The sequence below is a fragment of the Delphinapterus leucas genome, chromosome 3, assembly GCF_059928025.1.
Source record: "Delphinapterus leucas isolate spDelLeu-1000000601 "Yukka" chromosome 3, BTC_Dleu_Yukka2, whole genome shotgun sequence".
Lineage (NCBI taxonomy): Eukaryota > Metazoa > Chordata > Mammalia > Artiodactyla > Monodontidae > Delphinapterus > Delphinapterus leucas.
Genome location: NC_143131.1, coordinates 44,641,344 through 44,660,166, shown reverse-complemented (window position 1 = coordinate 44,660,166; position 18,823 = coordinate 44,641,344). Strand labels below are relative to the sequence as shown.

Sequence of the window (18,823 nt, the reverse complement as noted above, 5' to 3'; positions counted from 1 at the left end):
TGCCCCTGTCCCTGTGGCTCCTCTTTGGTGGGCAGCTGGTGTCCTCGGCCTCCACACACAGTCAAAAGCGCCTGGAAAATTACACATCCAGTGGGGATGTGAAGCCCGTAGCAATGACCGAGGGGTTTAAGAGCACAAAAGCCCAGGCCCCTTGCCTTGGTTGGGGACACACTCTGGGGACCCAGACAATTACCTCCAGCATCTTCTAGGGGTCAGGCGGGGGCCGCCCTCCTCGGGACCACGTCTGAAATCCCACCCTCCTTGGCTTCTTCCCGTTTCCCATCAAGCTTCGCTCATTCCTTTCCCAGTGCCTCCTGGGAACGCGCTGCGGATAAATTTGTTACACTTGGTGTCTCAGGGTTCGCTTTGGGGAAATTAACCTAAGGTACCCTCCCTCCCAGCACCCTGCACAGAGGCAGCTGTCACTGCTCTGACCATAATGGGCCCAGGCTTGATCTGGGTTGAGAGCGGACAGGTGTGCAAGGAGGGCCCAGGTGATGGTCGGAGGCTGACTCACTCAAAGGGTCAGACTCTCTCGCCTGGCCGCAGCCTACCAAACTCAGAAAATGCCCATCGAATGGCCTCTTCATGCATTCCTTTTAACAGCTGGACGCCACTTGGAATAGGGGGAGACTGCTGCTCGATCCTGTCAGCCCTACGGGTGCTGCCCTGCTTCTCCACCCACAAGGAAAGCTGAGCCCTGAGCCGGCCCTCCATGTGGACCCACCCTGCCTCTGAGGAAACAGCCTTTCCCCCTTCCACTCCATGCCCATTTTGAAGGTGCTGGCCTCACAACAGTTTCTGATTAGCAGGCAGTTTGGCGTTTTGAGTTATTCTATACTCTGGCATGAGAGGTGGGTGAGTTTTTCAGGGATCTAAGAAAATATATGTGACCTGAGAAAAACAATTACTGGCTAAAAACCAAGAAAAGAAAATTTCAAGGTTATGTAAGTAAGCTGATATCAAACATAACATGAAATAAACTTCATTATTTTGGAATTCAGAAAAAATGTTATTATGTTTGTAAACAAGTTTCAAATTATATTACAATAGATGGATTTTCTCAGTTCACAAGAATCCCTATAGATGCAGGATGACTGCTGAGAAATCACAAAACAAAGTTACATACAGTCAAATAATTTTAAAAAACCTTTCCAAAATTTTTATGGCAAAAAAAAATTATAGTTAATGTGGAAATTTCAATATACTTGACAGTATGTGGGCTTCCTGGGGCCCACGAAAGCTTTCAGCGTGCCCAGCTTTCAACATACGCTGTACCATCCCCACCTACTTTCACCAACCAACGTGCCCCAACTCATCAGCCACAACTCTGGCAGACCAGCCAGAAATCACCCTATTTTCCATTGTGTTACAAGGGGCTGGGACATTTGGCCAATCTAATCTGAGGTGGCTGGTTGGAGCCTCTAAGTGAGGACGAGGATGGACACAACAGTCTTTGCCAAGAGCCTGGCAGGGCTCTGGTCCACCGGGAGAAGCGGATACTTCTGTGACACCAGTGTCCCTCAGGGAGGATGGCATGGCCTGTGTATAAAGCCCAGGTCATCCTAGGAGATGGGACAGAGCAAACCCTGAGGTCGGCAGTCCCACACCCACCTGGCTTGATGGCAAAATCACTTAATGGTTAAATGGTTAAAAGATGGATGGGCCGCAGGGGTGAAGCCAGGAGACAGTCCAGTTTGTTGCTGTTGTAACAAAAGGAATGAGCATTCATGGGCAGTTCTCTGTGACGTGACCAGGTGTACTGAAGGGCCAGCTGGGGTCATGAGGAGCATCATGGGAACTGGGAGGGACCCTGGAGCCTGACTGGAGGTTGATGGACCTCCAAGGAGTGGGGAGCAAGGGCCACCTTTACACTCCAGCTTGTCCAGTCAGGGGACGGGCTCCCTGAGGGCATTGTTGCAGGGCACAAGCTGGCTGATGGTCTGGGGACAGCTGGACCATCACACTCAAATGCCAGCCCGAGGACATAACCTTAAAAGAGGGGACAGGCCCAGGGGCTGCAGCCTAGGGTTACCCCATCCTGGTTTGCCTGGGACTTTCGAGTTTTAGCGCTGCAGGGCCCACATCCCAGGATACCCGTCAGTCCTGCACAGCTGAGCACCCTACCCACAGCCAGGGCTGCATACAGCCCCTCAGGAGCTGGGGGCACAGCAGACAGTGGGAGGGAGAAGCAGGTAGGCATGTAACCCTAGAAATGAGGGCTTTGTTGCCAGCGTTCTGTAGTCTCGCTGGTGGGAATGAGCCAGAGAATTCCTGGTTTGTTATTGGGTCTGTGTCCTAATCCTACCAAGGGTGTGGCCTGTGGAATCTAGGGTACTGAAACCAAGCAGGACCCCATGTAGCTCCTGAGTCCCCCGTTTCTAGTTTGTAGGGAAGAGACTCCAGCCTCCATGACCTTCCCTGAGTTCCAAAGGGCAGATTTGAACAGTTACTAATCAGGGAAGGGAGGGTGTGCAGAGACAAGGGAGGGGCAGACAAGAAACTATAGCGCAGACTTGGGGTCTTTGTTCCACCTCAAGGGATACGCATTAACAATATCTTTGAGCTCTTTATAGAACTAAAACCCAACAAATGGAAGATGTTAGCATTCTTCATGCCAGAGAAGACCACCTGAGGCCAAATTAAAGGAAACAGAGATGCTCATCAAGAGACCACCTGAGACCAGATTAAAGGAGTGCAGGCCCTGCACACACCCTAATCCTGTCAGCAACCCCACCCTTGAACTACTGCTGTAAAACTCCTCACCTATCCTTCCAAGTTGGGACACACTGTTTTCGAGGGCAGGAGCCCGCTGTGTCCCCCTCTGCCTGACAAAGCAATAAAGTTATTCTTTTCTGCTTCACCCAAAACTCTGTCTCCGAGATTCGATTCGGCACTGGTGCACAGAGTCTGAGTTTTCGGCGTCAGTACCAGAGTTCAAACACCTGTAGACTTCACGGTCATTTCCTCCCGGCTGCCCCTCACCGGCAAAGGCGGCCAGGCACCAAAGCCAGCAAGGAGTGGGAGGAAGCTGGGGTGCCCATTCATGAGCCCTGAGGCTGGCTCTGCCACCACCACCCCAGGTTTGGTCCCAACTCCCATGTAGCGGTTCTGATCCCAGACACCACCGTGTGCTGTCCCCAGGCTCTCGTGGAGCCTGACTGCTTTCCCAGCCTAAGAAGTCAGGAATGTGTCCATCTGTGGGCCTGCATGTCTGCTATGCTGTGGGCAGCATAGCCATGGGTCTCCAATGCCACCCTGTCCTCACCTGAGACTGCAGACCTCGGAGGGACTCCCCCCCCCCCCCACACACACACAAGCTCATTTGCTTGGGACTCTCCCATCCAGGGAGGGCAGGGGGAGCACAAAGGATGATATTCAGACAGTAGGAGCCCTGGGTTTCGTTTTGTTGTTTTTCTTTTGGGTTTGTTCTTTTTAGAAGTTTTTGTTTCGGGTTTTCTTTTTTTTTAAATAAATAAATTTATTTATTTATTTATGGCTGTGTTGGGTCTTCACTGCTGTGTGCGGGCTTTCTTTTTAGTTGCGGTGAGCAGGGGCTACTCTTCATTGCAGTGAGCGGGCTTCTACTGCAGTGGCTTCTCTTGTTGCAGAGCACGGGCTCTAGGTGCACGGGCTTCAGTAGTTGTGGCTCGCAGTCTCAGTAGTTGTGGCTCACGAGCTCTAGAGTGCAGGCTCAGTAGTTGTGGCACTTGGACTTAGTTGCTCCATGGCATGTGGGACCTTCCCAGACCAGGGGTCGAACCCGTGTCCCCTGCATTGGTAGGCAGATTCTCGACCACTGTGCCACCAGGGAAGCCCATGTTTGGGGGTTTTTTGTTTCTGGTTTTTGTGTGTCTGTGTTTGGGGTATTTTTTTGGTTTTGTTTGTTTTGTTTTGACAGGGAGAGATGGAAAAAATTGCTTTGGGTCCAAGAGATGCTGCCTTTGGGTGGAGCATTTTCCCTTCGGTTAAAGTATCATGTGTTCTCTGGAACCAGCCCTGAGACGTCACGGAATTGTCAGTTTAGGAGGCTGTTTAAGAAATCAGCATCCAACAACCCTAGAGGCTTTTCCCCGGAACTCATATTTTTTTTCTGAAAGACAACAAAGGCTGGCTGATAAAACACATCTTGGGAGGGGCTTGAGTTACAGATATATGCTGACTCCTCCAGAGAAAATGTTCAACTTAGCTTCTAAGTAAATATTTGCTATTTACTTGGAAAGGCAAAGGGAAGATTTTTCGTCCTTTGGGTTCATCCCTGTGAAGGAAGATCTGGAATAAAGAAGCTCTGAGATGCGTACATATCACGGCATGGTTTTGACTCCCCAGCACTGGGGGTTGTCCACTAGTTGGGGTGTGCTGCCATGGAATGCCAAGCCCTGCCATGTCCTGAGCGTCAAGTTAATACTTGGAATTCTGAACAGAAGTTTGTTTGGCCTGGCAATGCCTCCCCTTGTCCTCTCCCAGGGCCTTGCCCTTGTGGTTCTTATAAGCCAAGGCCCCCAAGGGTCCCGTCAGCTGAGGGCAGCCCTAGGTCTGCTCTCTCGGCCTCTCTCTCTGGGAGCCAGCCCGTCTGGAGGACAATGCGCCCTGGTCAGTCCTCTGCCCCACAGGAGTGGGGCCTGTCCCTGCAGAGCGAGGCCTGTGGAGTCCAGCTGAGCTTGAGACACGGTGTGTCTAATTCTGGGGTGACCATTAGCAAGCCCTCTGGGTCACAGATCTAGGGCCAGGCACTCTAGGCAGCTTTGCTGGCAATGAGATGGTATGGATCTCTGTCTGGGAGTGGTCCACATCCAGCTCCCACTGGGCTCTGGTCTCAGACAAGGCTGGTCCACGGGTCAGGAACACTAAAAAGTAGACAAAGTTAACAGATGCAGAGTGAGGCTTTGGTTGGGGCCTCACCTGAATGGTACTACCCTTCAGGCCTCAGGCAGAGCTCAGCCCCAGCGAGCAAAGGGAGACAGGACTCCAGAAGAACCATCAGAGAGATGCAACAGTGCTGGCTGTGTAGATGGAAGAGAGGGCCACAAGGCAAGGAATAAAGGCTGCCTCTAGAAAAGGCACGGAAACAGATTCTCCCCTAGAGCCTCCAGAAGGAACACAGCCCTGCTGATGCCTTGATTTTAGCCCTGTGAGATGACATTGAACTTCTAACCTACAGAACTGGAAAATAATAATTCATGTCATTCAAGGCACTAAATTTGTGGTAATTTGTTACAGCAGCCATAGACAACCAATACCTGTTAACTCTTTAGTAGCACATGAGCAAATAATTTAAAAGAAACCCCGCCCATTGCCATGCTAAGGAGTTTGGATGTTACCTGTGGACTATTCCATCAGGAATTAGGAAGCAGGCAAGAGATGGAACCAGGTCTGTGTATAAAATCATTCTGGAGGTAATGTGGAGGATGGGTTTGTGGGTAGAAACTAGGGCTGCAGGAAGGAAGACCAGTGAGGCATCTGCTCAAAGGTCCAGATCAAAGATGACCAAGCCAGGGTTGGCACGGGATTAGAGGGAATGGAGTAGGGAGGGCTGATGGGGAGAGTTTTGCAGAGAGGAGTATGAGGATTTGGTGACCCACTGGATGCTGGTGACGAGGAAGGAGCTTCAATGACTCCAAGTGTCCAAGTATGAGAATGGAGAAACAAGGTCTGAAAGAGAAGTACATAGGTTGTGGATACACATTCTTTGTCTTGGACGTGTTCATTCCAAGTGGAGATGTCCAGTGAGCAGTTGGAAGTGTGGATCCTGGGCTCGATGCAGATGGAGATTTGGGGATGACACAGATGCAGCTGAAGCCTGGGTGTAGATGATGGAGAACTTGTGGAGCCATCTGTCCACCAGGGACTCAACCCCAGGGAACTCTGAGGTTCAAGGGGCAAGTCAGCCAAGAGGAGTCTGAGAAACAAAGAACAGAAGAGTGAGGGCTTTCCTGGTGGCTCAATGGTTGAGAGTCCGCCTGCTGATGCAGGGGACACGGGTTTGTGCCCTGGTCCGGGAAGATCCCACATGCCGCAGAGCGGCTGGGCCCGTGAGCCATGGCTGCTGAGCCTGCGCTTCTGGAGCCTGTGCTCCGCAAGGGGAGAGGCCACAACAGTGAGAGGCCCGCGTACGGCAAAAAAAAAAAAAAAAAAAAAAAGAACAGAACAGTGATTAGGGAGGAGTGGAAAGAAGGGATTAGTGGGAGGGGAAAGTCACGTGCAGAGCCCTGTTCCAACTGTCATGGGAAGTCCCCTCTTCCACCGGACTTCCCTCTGCCCTGCCTGAGGTCCCAGGGTGCTCCCAGAGTCTATCACTCTGTCGTGGCACCTCATCTGGCTTCTGCAGCTTCCCAAGCCCATCCTGAAGCTCAGGCTCCCTGGGTCTTCTCCCTTCCTCTCATTCCCTGTGCTGAGAACATGGACATGGTGCCCGCCCCCAACCCTACCCACTCCTGGATCTGAAACCAATCTCAGGGGTCCTAGCAGGCAATGAGGGTGAGGAAGGGTCTCCAGGCCCAGCCAAGAAGAGATTCTCAAGGGCCCTCCACACCTTGGAGTCTCCACTCGCCTTTAACTCTCTCTGACCCCAGGAGCCAACTTGTTATTGACCTGAGGCAGAGTAGCACAAGAGGAGCTGGGAGGCTGGGTTGCAACCCACCACTCCCTGGTTGCAGAACCTTGGCCAAGTCACTTAAGCCTCTCTGAGCTCAGTTTCCTCGTCTGTAAATTGGGTAATGGTACTACCCTATCTATGGTCCCCACCCTTCTGCAAGTTGGGTAGTAGTACCTCACAGAGCTGTGAGAATTGCTGGATAATGCACAGAAAGCCCTTAGCACATGCCTGGTACACAGCAAGTGCTCGTAAACATTAACTGTGGGCGAACTTAGTGATGAACAGAACAAAATCTGGTAACCGCCCCACTCCAGCGTTTCTCCAACAAGAGTGGGCACACGTGTGCCTTATACTTGGGTACTTAAGAGGCCTGTCTGGTGCCCTTGTACCCTGTTCCAAAACTGTCTGCTCCTGAAGCACTTGCTTTCTATTCCTCTAGAATATTTTAGCAGTGCAATCTTCTCACTACCAAAATAAGAAAAAGAAAAGTTCAGCCACCTGGAGAAACTGCTACACTAGATGTGGCCCTTTCTACCCAAAAGCACAGGCCCGGCTGCAGGGTCACAGGTAGAAGAGGCAGGTGAAGATTGAGGTGCATCCTTTGTCCTCTTTTAAGTTGGAAGCAACCAGAGCAAGTTTAGAGGCCGAGGGGAAGGAACTGCTGGAGAGGGAGAACTTGAAGGTACAAGAAAGGCCAAGGAAGGGATGGACGAGAACAGGGCCACCTCTGCCTCTGAGACCCTCCCGGAAGAGAGACGGGCTGGCAGCGCATCCTCCATGAGTGGGGGCCACGTCACCTGCTGAGAGCAGTGAGGGGAGACCCCTAGGGAGCTCGAGGATCTGGAAGGAGTTTGAAACGCTGCCACGAGGAATCAAGCAGGAAGACAACCACAGCTCGGGCGTGAGGCCCGGCTGGCTCCTTGGTGGGAGGCACGCAGGGGTAACTGCCGGCATCTGATCCCTGGTCACCTGGAGCTCTGGTGCTTCCCACAGCCACAAGACCCCTCATGTCTAACAAAGCTAGCCTTTTACATTTTTTCACGTCTCATTTTAAACATCTGAGTGGGTAAAGCTTTAAAATGGAAATATAGCATTACATAAAAACGGTATTACAGCTTTATTATTTGAAAGATCAAAACATAAATGCACTTACAATAAAGCATTTGAAAGGCTATTCTCATTACAATAACATGTCTTCATACTCTCCTTAAGACAGAGAACTTTCTTGTACATGCGTTACGTGTTGCATCGACATACGAACAGTATGTGGAAAAGACAACAGGCACAGCCCACAGAGAGGCGTCTCTCCTGGTACACGTGGTCAGCCTTCCTCGTTGCCATCATCATTCTGGTTTGCACATCTTGATTTCTGTCTCCAAGTCCAGGCCTCAGGACACCTTCCTGGCATTTCGCCGTACACATATAGTGAAGTTGGGCAGGACAGAGAATTCCATTCCTACAAAGGGAATCAGCACCTCGATTCCCTTGAACAGCCCCCTGCGGCTCAGGGCCGGCTGGCTGTGAGCTCTCCTGGAGGGGTCACCTCCCACCCCCCGCCTCTCCCGCACCTTTCTCAGCAGCAAGGGGACAGGCATCTGGACAGGACGGCCCAGCAGGAGCTCAGCGCGGAGGGCAGGGGAGGTCTCCAGGCCCTTGCAAACATGGACTGCAGCTGTTTGTGCTTCTGAGCAAACTCCCCCTGTTGACCCGAGTGTCCAGTAAAAGCTGCAGAGGGAACAAGGCCTGCTAATGACCCTTGTCACTCCGCTCCGGACCTCCCACCCAGCAAGAGCGCAAGACACGGTAAAGCCACATACTTTGATTATAAATATAAATAATTGGTATTAAGAGATTTTTGTCGTCGATGTTGTTGTAAAGTTGAATCCAAAACAAAATTTAAATTTACAAAGAAAAAAAAGAGTGCCACCTAGAGCTCTGTATGGAGGCTGAACAGCACCCATGGCAAGGGACGTGGGCCCAGGGCAGAGGTTAGCTCGGATCCTCAGGCATTGCCAAATGGGGGACGGGAGATAAAATGACCTGGGTCAAGGACCACTGGAGTAAGTGGTAAGTAGCCATCAAGTCTCCAGCTTGGCTATGGGCAGCAGGGACAGCGACTGTGAGGGCTCTGGCGAGCCAGGGATGTGTGCCCCTCTAAGCGGGCCGTCCCTATCCTGTTAGAAACCCAGGATGACACAGTCTGATTTTTTTTTTCTCATTAGCAACCATTTCCAAGTTAAAGTGCTTTGTGCAGTCTGAGCCCCAGGTCTGTGGGCTACACAGGGGTGGCCAGCAAACTATTTCTGTAAAGGGCCAGATGGTGATCATTTTAGGTTCTGTAGGAGAAACCCTCTGTCACAACCACTACTCAGTTCTGTCTGTGGGTAGCAGCCGCGGGTGACACATAAAGGATGGCGTGGCTGTGCTCCAATTAGGCTTCACCGGTAGACACTGAAATTTGAATTCTATGGAATTTTCACACCTCCTTAAAACGTTACTCTTCTTTTCATTTCATTTTCTAGCCTTTCAAAATGTCAGGATCATTTCTGGCTCATGGGCCCACAGAAACAGGGCCCAGTCTGGGCCTGAGGGCTGGCTGGCTGAGTCCTGGGCTGAAGCGTGCCTGCAGCAGCAGCAGTGAGTGGGGCGCGGGCTCCGTGCCCGCCCGGGAGGCCGCACGGGCTTTCCCCGCACGAGGTAGGAGCGGCCTGGGGACGGCTGGGGCCCTTTTCAAGCCACGCCCCTCCCCACCCGGACCCGCCCCCCACCTGGTGCTTTTACTGTGTTTTACTGCAGCCACCGGAGAAAGAATGAAGGTATCATCTCTCTTTTTTAACCACAGACTGGCTTCTCTGCCATTCTTTAACATTTTTTTCCCTGATATTATTGTAAAAGAAAGGCTATTGATAGGGCACTAACGGAGCTGTTTGCATGGTTCCCAGAGCCCTAGAAAACTCTAACAGGAATTTTATCAGTTTTTAATGACCTTGCTAAAACACAAGTTTTCCTGTTTGTGTCCTCTCAACGTCTCTCTGACAGTTAACAGAGAAAACGCAGATGACCTTCTCCAGTCACAGAGGCAGCGCAGGGCACTGGGAGTGGGGACAGTTCATGACTCGATTCCAGGAGAGGAAAGTCACCACTGCCTTCTTTTAGGCCATGTCCTGTGATCTGCTCTGGAGAGCGAAGTGTGTGGCTTGCAGAATGCGCTTCTGGGCTTCCTGCCCCTCTTACTAGAGGAGATGCTGACTCCTATGAAACTATCTTGGACCGTCTAGAACAAAACAGAGGACCCTGATTTCCCTAGCCCTCAAAGGTAGCAAAAGTAAATTTGGAAATCATACAAGCGGGGCTGATGGGAAGGGGAGAAAGGAATAAAAAGAAAAGAAACAAGAAATAGGAAAAAAAAAAAAGGAAGTGTTAAAAAGATGAGAAGCTGCTGGGAGTCGTGGGAAAAAAGAAGCAGAAGACAGGAGGCAAGAAGGAAAGTGAGAAAAGGGAAGAAGAAATGAAAAGAGGAAGGGCCAGGGTGTGGTATTTGCAAACTATTCATTCAGGCTTTAATGAATAATTAAGGGGAGGAGAGAAGAGGGTAACATCTTCATCTCTGAAACCCACTCACAGAAGCCACCTGTGACCTTTTCTTCTCCCCAGCCATCAAATTCTTGGACTTCAGGTTCAAAAGCCTCACCCAGGTGTGAGACAAACAAGATTAGAGGGGCTCCTCCGCCCCCCCCCCCACCGTCCCTCAGCTGGAGGTGGCAGAGGGTCACAGGAGGGAGGGAGGAGTTTTGGGACACCAAGCTAGGACCCCCTGTGAGTTCACAAATCAGAAGCAGGCAGAAAGGGCCCCGTCTGGAACTCTGAGGGACTGGCGGCTCACAGAAGTGCCCACATCACAACAGTCGGGGGTGGGGGAGGTATCAGGGCGGAGAGAACCCACCACAGCCGGGACCCCATGTATCCCCTTCGTTTGGTCCCTTTCCACTCCCAGGACACAGGTTCCGCAGAGCCCTGCTCCAGGCCCCCCTTATTCCTTGATTTATCAGTAGTTGCTGTTCTGTAAACTAGGAGTGACGAATTTGGGGGGTGGGAGGGTGCTACAGACGCTGGAGATTTAACGAGGAGAGCTTTGGGAAAGCATCCCCCCTGCTCGTGCCTGTGATAAGGATGCAGCAATTGGCTGAGGACAGTGGCAGGTGGCGGGGAGGCGGGGAGGCACATCCCTGCCCAGCGCTGGGCAGCAGACTCCGTGCTGCTCTCCTGAACATCCATTGGCGTTCAGAGCCAGTCCCAGGGTGGATGGGGCACAAAATCCCCAGTGAGACCGAGTTACAAACCTGAGGCGACGCAAATCATTGCACTGGGCCATTGCCACTTCGAAAGGCCAGGGGCTTGGGCCAGAAATTAAGTTTAGTTCTAGAAAAGTAAAGTGATGGTTTTGCACACCTGAGTCGGTGGCTTGTGAAGTCTGTGCCTGCTACACAAGCACTGACTTCTCAAGCACTCAGAAAAATTACTGTCAGCCTTTCTCTCTGGCAAATGCCGGGCTCACTGTGCCCTGCTGCCCCCATCTCACCAGGCTCTCAGCGACCTCCCCTGATGGCCAGGTGAGTCTTAGCCACACGTCAGGAAGTCATGTGATGTCACTGTGCTCAGGGTAGGAGGCCAGTGCCAGCCATAAGTTCCCAGGTATCTGCCATTAGCACTTGAGCTAGAGGCTCCAGTCATGGTTGCAAGCCCTGGGCTTTGCCGCGCGAAGGCAGAGGAGTCCTGGTGTTGGAGCAGCACAGGTGCTAAGCATTCCATGTCCACAGGCCCTGCTCAGCTGCTCCTGGGAAGAGGCCTTTGAAGGGTGTGTTTAGTAAGCATTCCTGGGCTCTGAGCCAGTGTGAGGGGACAGAGTCCCTGTAAAAAGCTGCTGCAGTCTTTGGTATCTTTCTATTCCCAGGCTTGGGTGCAAGATAGAGGGGCAGCGAGGGCCTCCAGGAACTGTCTGCAGGGCTGGGCAGTGGTCTGGACAGTGGTGTGGACCTGCCGGCCCAGCGAGAGTCCGTTCCCCAGCGCGCTGCCAAGGCCCTCCCTCGTTCCTCCATCCCCAGCCATGCAGTGGACCAAGAGCAAGAGCCCTGGGCGGGGGTTTTGCTACAGACACTTGAGATTTAATGAGGGTAATGAGGCATTTCAGGCACACCATCAGGAGGGCCACACCACCTCCCACCCCTATGTTGAGAGAGAGACTTAATCTCTAAAGTGGTGTCAGCGCTACCTCAGAGGTGTAGCCTGGAGCCAGGGAGGTCAAGGTGGAGGGAGAGAGCCTTGCCTCCTGGCAGACCACCCAAGTGCCAACTAAGCAACTGTCCTTTGGCAACAGGGAAAGTCTCTCTTGGAGCTGCGAGGAGTGGTCCCAGCAAAGACTGTGCCCATGGCCCAATTCCTCAGGAAGGCCAGATATGACCGCCTCTGGTGTCCACTGCCCCTCCAAGTCAATCCGTCAGAGGCTTTAGCGAGAGCTTGTTATCTGAACAAAAGAAAATAAATTGCTTTTCCTCTGCAAAGTGCTCAGGCTGATCACCATCCTTTCTTTTTAAATCTTTTTTTTTTTGCGGTACGCGGGCCTCTCACTGCTGTGGCCTCTCCTGTTGTGGAGCACCGGCTCCGGAATGAAGAAGTAATTTTTTTGCGGAGCACAGGCTCCAGACGCGCAGGCTCAGCGGCCATGGCTCACGGACCCAGCTGCTCCGCGGCATGTGGGATCTTCCTGGACCGGGGCACGAACCCGTGTCCCCTGCATCGGCAGGCGGACTCTCAACAACTGTGCCACCAGGGAAGCCCTTAAATCTTTATTTTTAATTTATTTATTTATGTTGGGCTGCGTTGGGTCTTCATTGCTGTGCACGGGCGGAGAGCGGGGGCTACTCTTCATTGCAGTGCGCAGGCTTCTCATTGCGGTGGCTTCTCTTGTTACAGAGCACGGGCTCTAGGCATGTGGGCTTCAGTAGTTGTGGCATGTGGGCTCAGTAGTTGTGGTGCACAGACTTAGTTGCTCCACGGCATGTGGGATCCTCCCAGACCAGGGCTCGAACCCGTGTCCCCTGCATTGGCAGGCGGATTCTTAACCACTGCGCCACCAGGGAAGTCCACCATCCTTTCTTCTCAAGCAAGCTACACGTCTGGGCCAGCCAAGCTCAACGAGTCACTCGGGGGTGTGCGAAACTTTTTCTAACACAAGCGGGATGGGGAGACGCCAAGGAAGCTCTTGTAGCCAAGTCTTCTCTCTGTGAGTCATGCATACTGAGATGTAGGGGGATTCAAGCCGTGGCGGCATTTAGACTTCTCTTTGGGTTTGGTCTAGAAGTTTTTCAGACATGAGAAATTCTCTGGTTGTCACTGAATTTTTCAAGTATGGGTTTGGTGCTCCTTCCCCACAGAGATGGTCTGGCCCTAAGCCTTGGGTAGGAGGGAGAGGATGCTCTTTGGCTTCTGAGCAGATCCCCTCTGGCGTTCCAGGACATAGGTGTTGCGATTCTCTCGGTGGAATCTCGACTGAAACTGAGGGACAATAAGTCCCATATGGGGAGGTCATGTACTCATTCTTTTCCCCTCCCAAGATATTTTCCTGACCCTTTTCAGGTTCCTCTGTGGAAACCACTTCCAGAAAATTCTCAAAATTTACCACCAACCTGTCAATAAGGTCACTGGGGGCAGAACATGGTTTTAGAATCCCATCTTCTTCTGTGTTCACAGAGTCATCAAACTCCTTCAGATTTAGTTTATCCTGGAAAAGAGAAAGGGACACCCCAATGGTCATTTGGGGGCCACATATGATGTAGCCAAAAGCTATTAGGCTTGGGACACCCAAAGCCCCACCTCTGGACCAGCCCCCCTCTTAGAGGCCAGAAGTGGTGCCCTTCCATGGGAGGTTAGCAAGAGTGGTCCATTTCCTGAGAAGAATGCAGTGTATTCAAACAATTTCTTCTTCTAGAGAGCTCAAGGCTATTTTCCACATAATCATATGCTCATAAAATCCCAGTGAAGATGGAAACATCAAAATTAGAATTATCACAAAGACAAATAACTTGTCCAACATCACCAGAAAATCAAAGGTGGCCTCCTGGTGGGGGTGGTGTCCGACATCTTTGTATCCCCAGAGCCTAGCTCACTGCCTGGCGTATAGTGAGTGATTAATAAGTGGCTGCTACAGAGGCCAGACCTACAGATGATTCAAAAAACATTTTAGACATCAGACAAGACTGCCTATGAATTAGTTCACTCTCTTAATAATTTTTGGTAAGCAGGAAATGAAATAAGGTAACACATGAATGATAGAGAAGAAAATAGAAACAACCAAAATTTAATTAAATAAATAATAAAAATAATTTTCACGTCCGTGTTAAAAAAAAGACTTCTGAGTTGAAACAGGGGCTAATATTAAAAATTCCGTATCAAGGAATACAGTCTTTCAATAACAAGGATTTAAAGGTTATATTTGATTGGGCTTCTTTCTACTTAACCGAGAAATTAAACCTTAAAATTTCAGAACAGTTTTCAATTTAAAAATGTATGAAAATGGGAGGTTTCTATTATGGATAACTCCCTAGAAAACCCCATTGCCAATGTCTCCAATCTGAGAAACACAATTTGATGCAGCCTGCCCCAGCCTCTGGACAGAAATGCACATTAGGGGCCCCTCGGGTCCCCAGGTGGTCTCTGGATTAACTTGCTCTTGGCTGCTTTTTAAATGGTCTCCAATCTTATAGCTGGGTTCTCCTGCTTTCTAATTAGACAGTCAGGTCCTTAAGGGTAGGGCCAGTGTCTCTTCCGTGGCACCCTTTATAGGACCAGTTTTATGCCCAGCGAACACTGGGTCCTATGAGCCTGGTAAAGCCCTTTCCTTTTGTCCAAAGAATGAGGTCAAAGTCATTCCAGGAAGGCTGATTCCACCTGTCCTGCCAGCCATTCCCTGGGACTTTTTAACCTCGAGTTCTCTTTATGTGAACCCTATGCAAACCTCAGTCCATCACCCTGTCCACCTCCCACAACCAGCCTGCTCAACAATCTCCTTAACAAAAACAGGAGTGTTTATCTTTAAATCATCTCCACGCCACGTGGCTATACTGCTTTCAGCAGGTTTGGGGACACTGGGCCAACATAGGTGCTTTAATTTGCTAATAAGAGATAAGATTTTAAAATAGGAAGTGAGTCCAAGAAGCATTTTACTTCTACTGCATGGCCAAGCCAAAAGAGCAGGGCTTCGATGCAGGGAATCATATGGCTCCCTATTGAATAAGGGCAAGCTCACAGCCTCCTGACAGAAACTGGGAAAGCAAAGTACTTTGGGGAGTGAAATTGCAAGTCAACTATGGGACGTGATGGGAGGAGACCTTTCCCCAGGCAAAGCTTTTCTTACTCTTCCCTGCTCTCCCACCCCTGCATCTCCACCCCCTGGTCCTGATGCCGAAAATCACACCATCACAGAGCCATTTCCTTGAGATTTATTCCCCAGGAGGTGACACGCTAAGCCTTACAAGACACCCACACTTCAGAGCAGTGATTCTCAAAGTGTGGTCCCAACCAGCAGCATCAGTACCACCTGGGAGCTTGTCGGACGTGCAAAATGTACGAGAACGTGTGCTGATGACTCGCTTACAACCCAAAGCTGACTCAGGTTGACATTAGCTTGGCCATAACTAAGCACAGCTGCTTGGCAGAGAAGGCCCACGACTGTGTAACTCTGGAGAGAGCGGTCTAATGGGGAGAGAGCCCTTGACCTTCAGGGTAGAATGAGGCTCTCTGGAGAGAGAAAGCACAAGACCCTGAAGACAAGCTTCCTTCCCTACAGTAGCCAGAGCAGGCAGGACAAATGGCCCTCAGCGAGCCCTCCGACACTGCACCACAAGCAAGGACCCACCTGTGCTGGGCATACGCTGGCCAGTGCTCTAACTCCATGGGCACCCTGCTCCCTGCTCTGCCTGGGAGAGAGGCTGGTGGCCTTGAGGGCCCTTGCTGCTGCCACGGGTGCCCTCTAGACACACAGAGAGAGGATCTTCTCCTCAACTCTAGTCTCAGATGCCGAACACAGCAGACAAGGCCTGTGGGGCAGCTGGCACTTCCCTGGCTTCAAAAAGCCCTAGGCCTGGTGCACAGCGCTGTCAGGGGTACAAGTCCTCCTGTTTGGTTAGAATTCTGATGTGCCACAGTGTAAGGCATACAATAAATTCAATACATATGTATCAACTCAATAAATGAATGGACACCCCTTAATGGCAGTGTGCCCTCTTCCACCCATGGTGTCTTCCACCCCTTTCCACCCCCGATTTTGAGGGCCCACACTGTTGTCTACAAACTCACTTGGGTTTTTTGAGATCATATGCCACCGTCAGGATGATGAGAATAAGAAGGCCACCTCCAACCAGAGAAGTTATAATGAAAATCTCAAAGACACCTTTGAGAAAAGAACAAAAGTCAGTAGCAGGTTGAGCCCCTTACTTTCTTGACAAAAATCAAAGATTAATGTTTTCTTCCAGTAGCTTCAGCAACATATACCCTAAACGTTTTCTTTCAATTTAATTCAAATTCATTCAGTTTCTCTTCTCCCTGAATAATACTGACAGAAATTGTGTTCCCCACGTTCATCCTCCAACTTCATTCATCTAGTAAACATTTTCTGAGCACTTACAATTTGCCAAACACTCTTCTGGGTAATAAAATAAATAGCAAGAAGCAAGAAACACAAGATCCCTACTCTCGTGGAGCTTACCTTCTGGCTCAAGAATTCAGACAATAAATAACCTAAGATTATTTCAGATAAAATGGGGTGATAGAGAGTAGGGTAAAGTGGGTAGGGGGTTAGCACCTTTAGATAGGGTGGCAAAGGAAGACTCCTTGGAGAAGTGAAATCTGAGCTAATGTGAATAATGAGAAGGAACTGCCCCCATTCATGCTGGGGAAAGCATTCCAGGCAGAAGGAAAAGCATAAATGGGAACATAAACGGGAAGTGGTGGGAGGTGAGGTCAGGAAGGGACAGATTAGGAAGGGTCCTGAAAGCAATGGGAAGGAGTTTGGATTGAATTCAAAATACAACAGAAGCCACTGGTGGGTTTTAGGCAGGGGGTCTAGGATTTTAAACTCTGGCTGCTGTGTAGAAAACAGATGGTAGAGGATCAAAGACAGAAGCAGGGAGATCTATAAGAACCAAGAGTAACAGACCCATCACGAGTAATGAAATTGAAACTGTGATTAAAAATCTTCCAACAGGGGCCTCCCTGGTGGCGCAGTGGTTGAGAGTCCGCCTGCCGATGCAGGGGACATGGGTTCGTGCCCCGGTCCGGGAAGATCCCACATGTCGCAGAGCAGCTGGGCCCGTGAGCCATGGCCGCTGAGCCTGTGCGTCTGGAGCCTGTGCTCCGCAACAGGAGAGGCCACAGCAGTGAGAGGCCCGCATACCGCCAAAAAAAAAAAAAAAAAAAAAACTTCCAACAAACAAAAGTCCAGGACCAGATGGCTTCACAGGTGAAATCTATCAAACATTTAGAGACGAGCTAACACTTATTCTTCTCAAACTCTTCCAAAAAACTGCAGAGGGAGGAACACTCCCAAAATCATTCTGCGAGGCCACCACCACCCTGATACCAAAACCAGACAAAGATGTCACAAAGAAAGAAAACTATAGGCCAATATCACCGATGAATATAGATGCAAAAATCCTCAACAAAATACTAGCAAACAGAATCCAATAGCACATTAAAAGGATCATACACCATGATCAAGTGGGGTTTATCCCAGGAATGCAAGGATTCTTCAATATATGCAAATCAATCAATGTGATACACCATATTAACAGATTAAGGAATAAAACCCATATGATCACCTCAATAGATGCAGAAAAAGCTTTTGACAAAATTCAGCACCCATTTTTGATAAAAACTCTTCAGAAAATGGGATAGAGGGAACCTACCTCAACATAATAAAGGCCATATGTGACAAACCCACAGCAAACATCATTCTCAATGGTGAAAAACTGAAAGCATTTCCTCTAAGATCTGGAACAAGACAAGGGTGTCCACACTTGCCCCTCCTATTCAACACAGTTTTGGAAGTCCTAGCCATGACAATCAGAGAAGAAAAAGAAATAAAAGGAATATAAATTGGAAAAGAAGAAGTAAAACTGTCACTGTTTGCAAATGACAGGATACTATACATAGAAAATCCTAAAGATGCCACCAGAAAATTACTAGAACTAATCAATGAATTTGGTAAGGTGGCAGGATACAAATTAATGCACAGAAATCTCTTGCATTCCTATACACTAACAATGAAAAATCAGAAAGAGAACTTAAGGAAACAATCCCTTTCACCATCGCAACAAAAAGACTAAAATACCTAGGAATAAACCTACCTAAGGAGGCAAAAGATCTGTACTCAGAAAACTATAAAGCACTGATGAAAGAAATCAAAGATGACATAAACAGATGGAGAAATATACCATGTTCTTAGATTGGAAGAATCAATATTGTGAAACTGACTCTACTACCCAAAGCAATCTACAGATTCAATGCAATCCCTATTAAATTACCAATGGCATTCTTCACAGAATTAGAAAAAAAAATTTCACAATTTGTATGGAAACACAAAAGACCCCGAACAGCCAAAGCAATCTTGAGAAAGAAATGGAGCTGGAGGAATCAGGCTCCCTGACTAATCTACACTACAAGGCTACAGTAATCAAGACAGTATGGTACTGGCACAAAAACAGAAAGATAGATCAATGGTACAGGGTAGAAAGCCCAGAGGTAAACCCACTCACATATGGTCACCTAATTTATGACACAGGAGGCAAGAACATACAACGGGGAAAAGACAGCCTCTTCAATAGGTGGTGCTGGGAAAACTGGACAGCTACATGCAAAAGAATGAAATTAGAACATTCCCTAACAGCATACACAAAAATAAACTCAAAATGGATTAGAGGCCTAAATGTAAGACCAGATACTATAAAACTCTTAGACAAAAACATAGGCAGAACACTCTTTGATATAAACCACAGCAAGATTTTTTTTGACCCACCTCCTAGAGTAATGAAAATAAAAACAAAAATAAACAAAAGGGACGTAATTAAACTTAAAAGCTTTTGCACAGCAAAGGAAACCATAAATACGATGAAAAGACAGAACCTTCAGAATGGGAGAAAATATGTGCAAACGAAGCAACAAAGGATTCATCTCCAA

At 49.4% G+C, this 18,823-nt stretch overlaps 1 protein-coding gene across 1 annotated transcript in view; it reads right to left on the bottom strand.

The window, feature by feature from the left end:
- Positions 1–7,251: 7,251 nt before the first annotated feature.
- Positions 7,252–18,823, bottom strand: part of IL31RA (interleukin 31 receptor A) — a 34,970-nt gene continuing 23,398 nt past the window's right edge. Inside the window, 3 exon segments of the mRNA XM_089908565.1 lie at positions 7,252–13,373; positions 14,670–14,763; positions 15,947–16,040. Of these exon segments, the coding sequence (XP_089764691.1) occupies positions 12,924–13,373; positions 14,670–14,763; positions 15,947–16,040 (638 nt within the window). The 3' untranslated portion in view covers positions 7,252–12,923.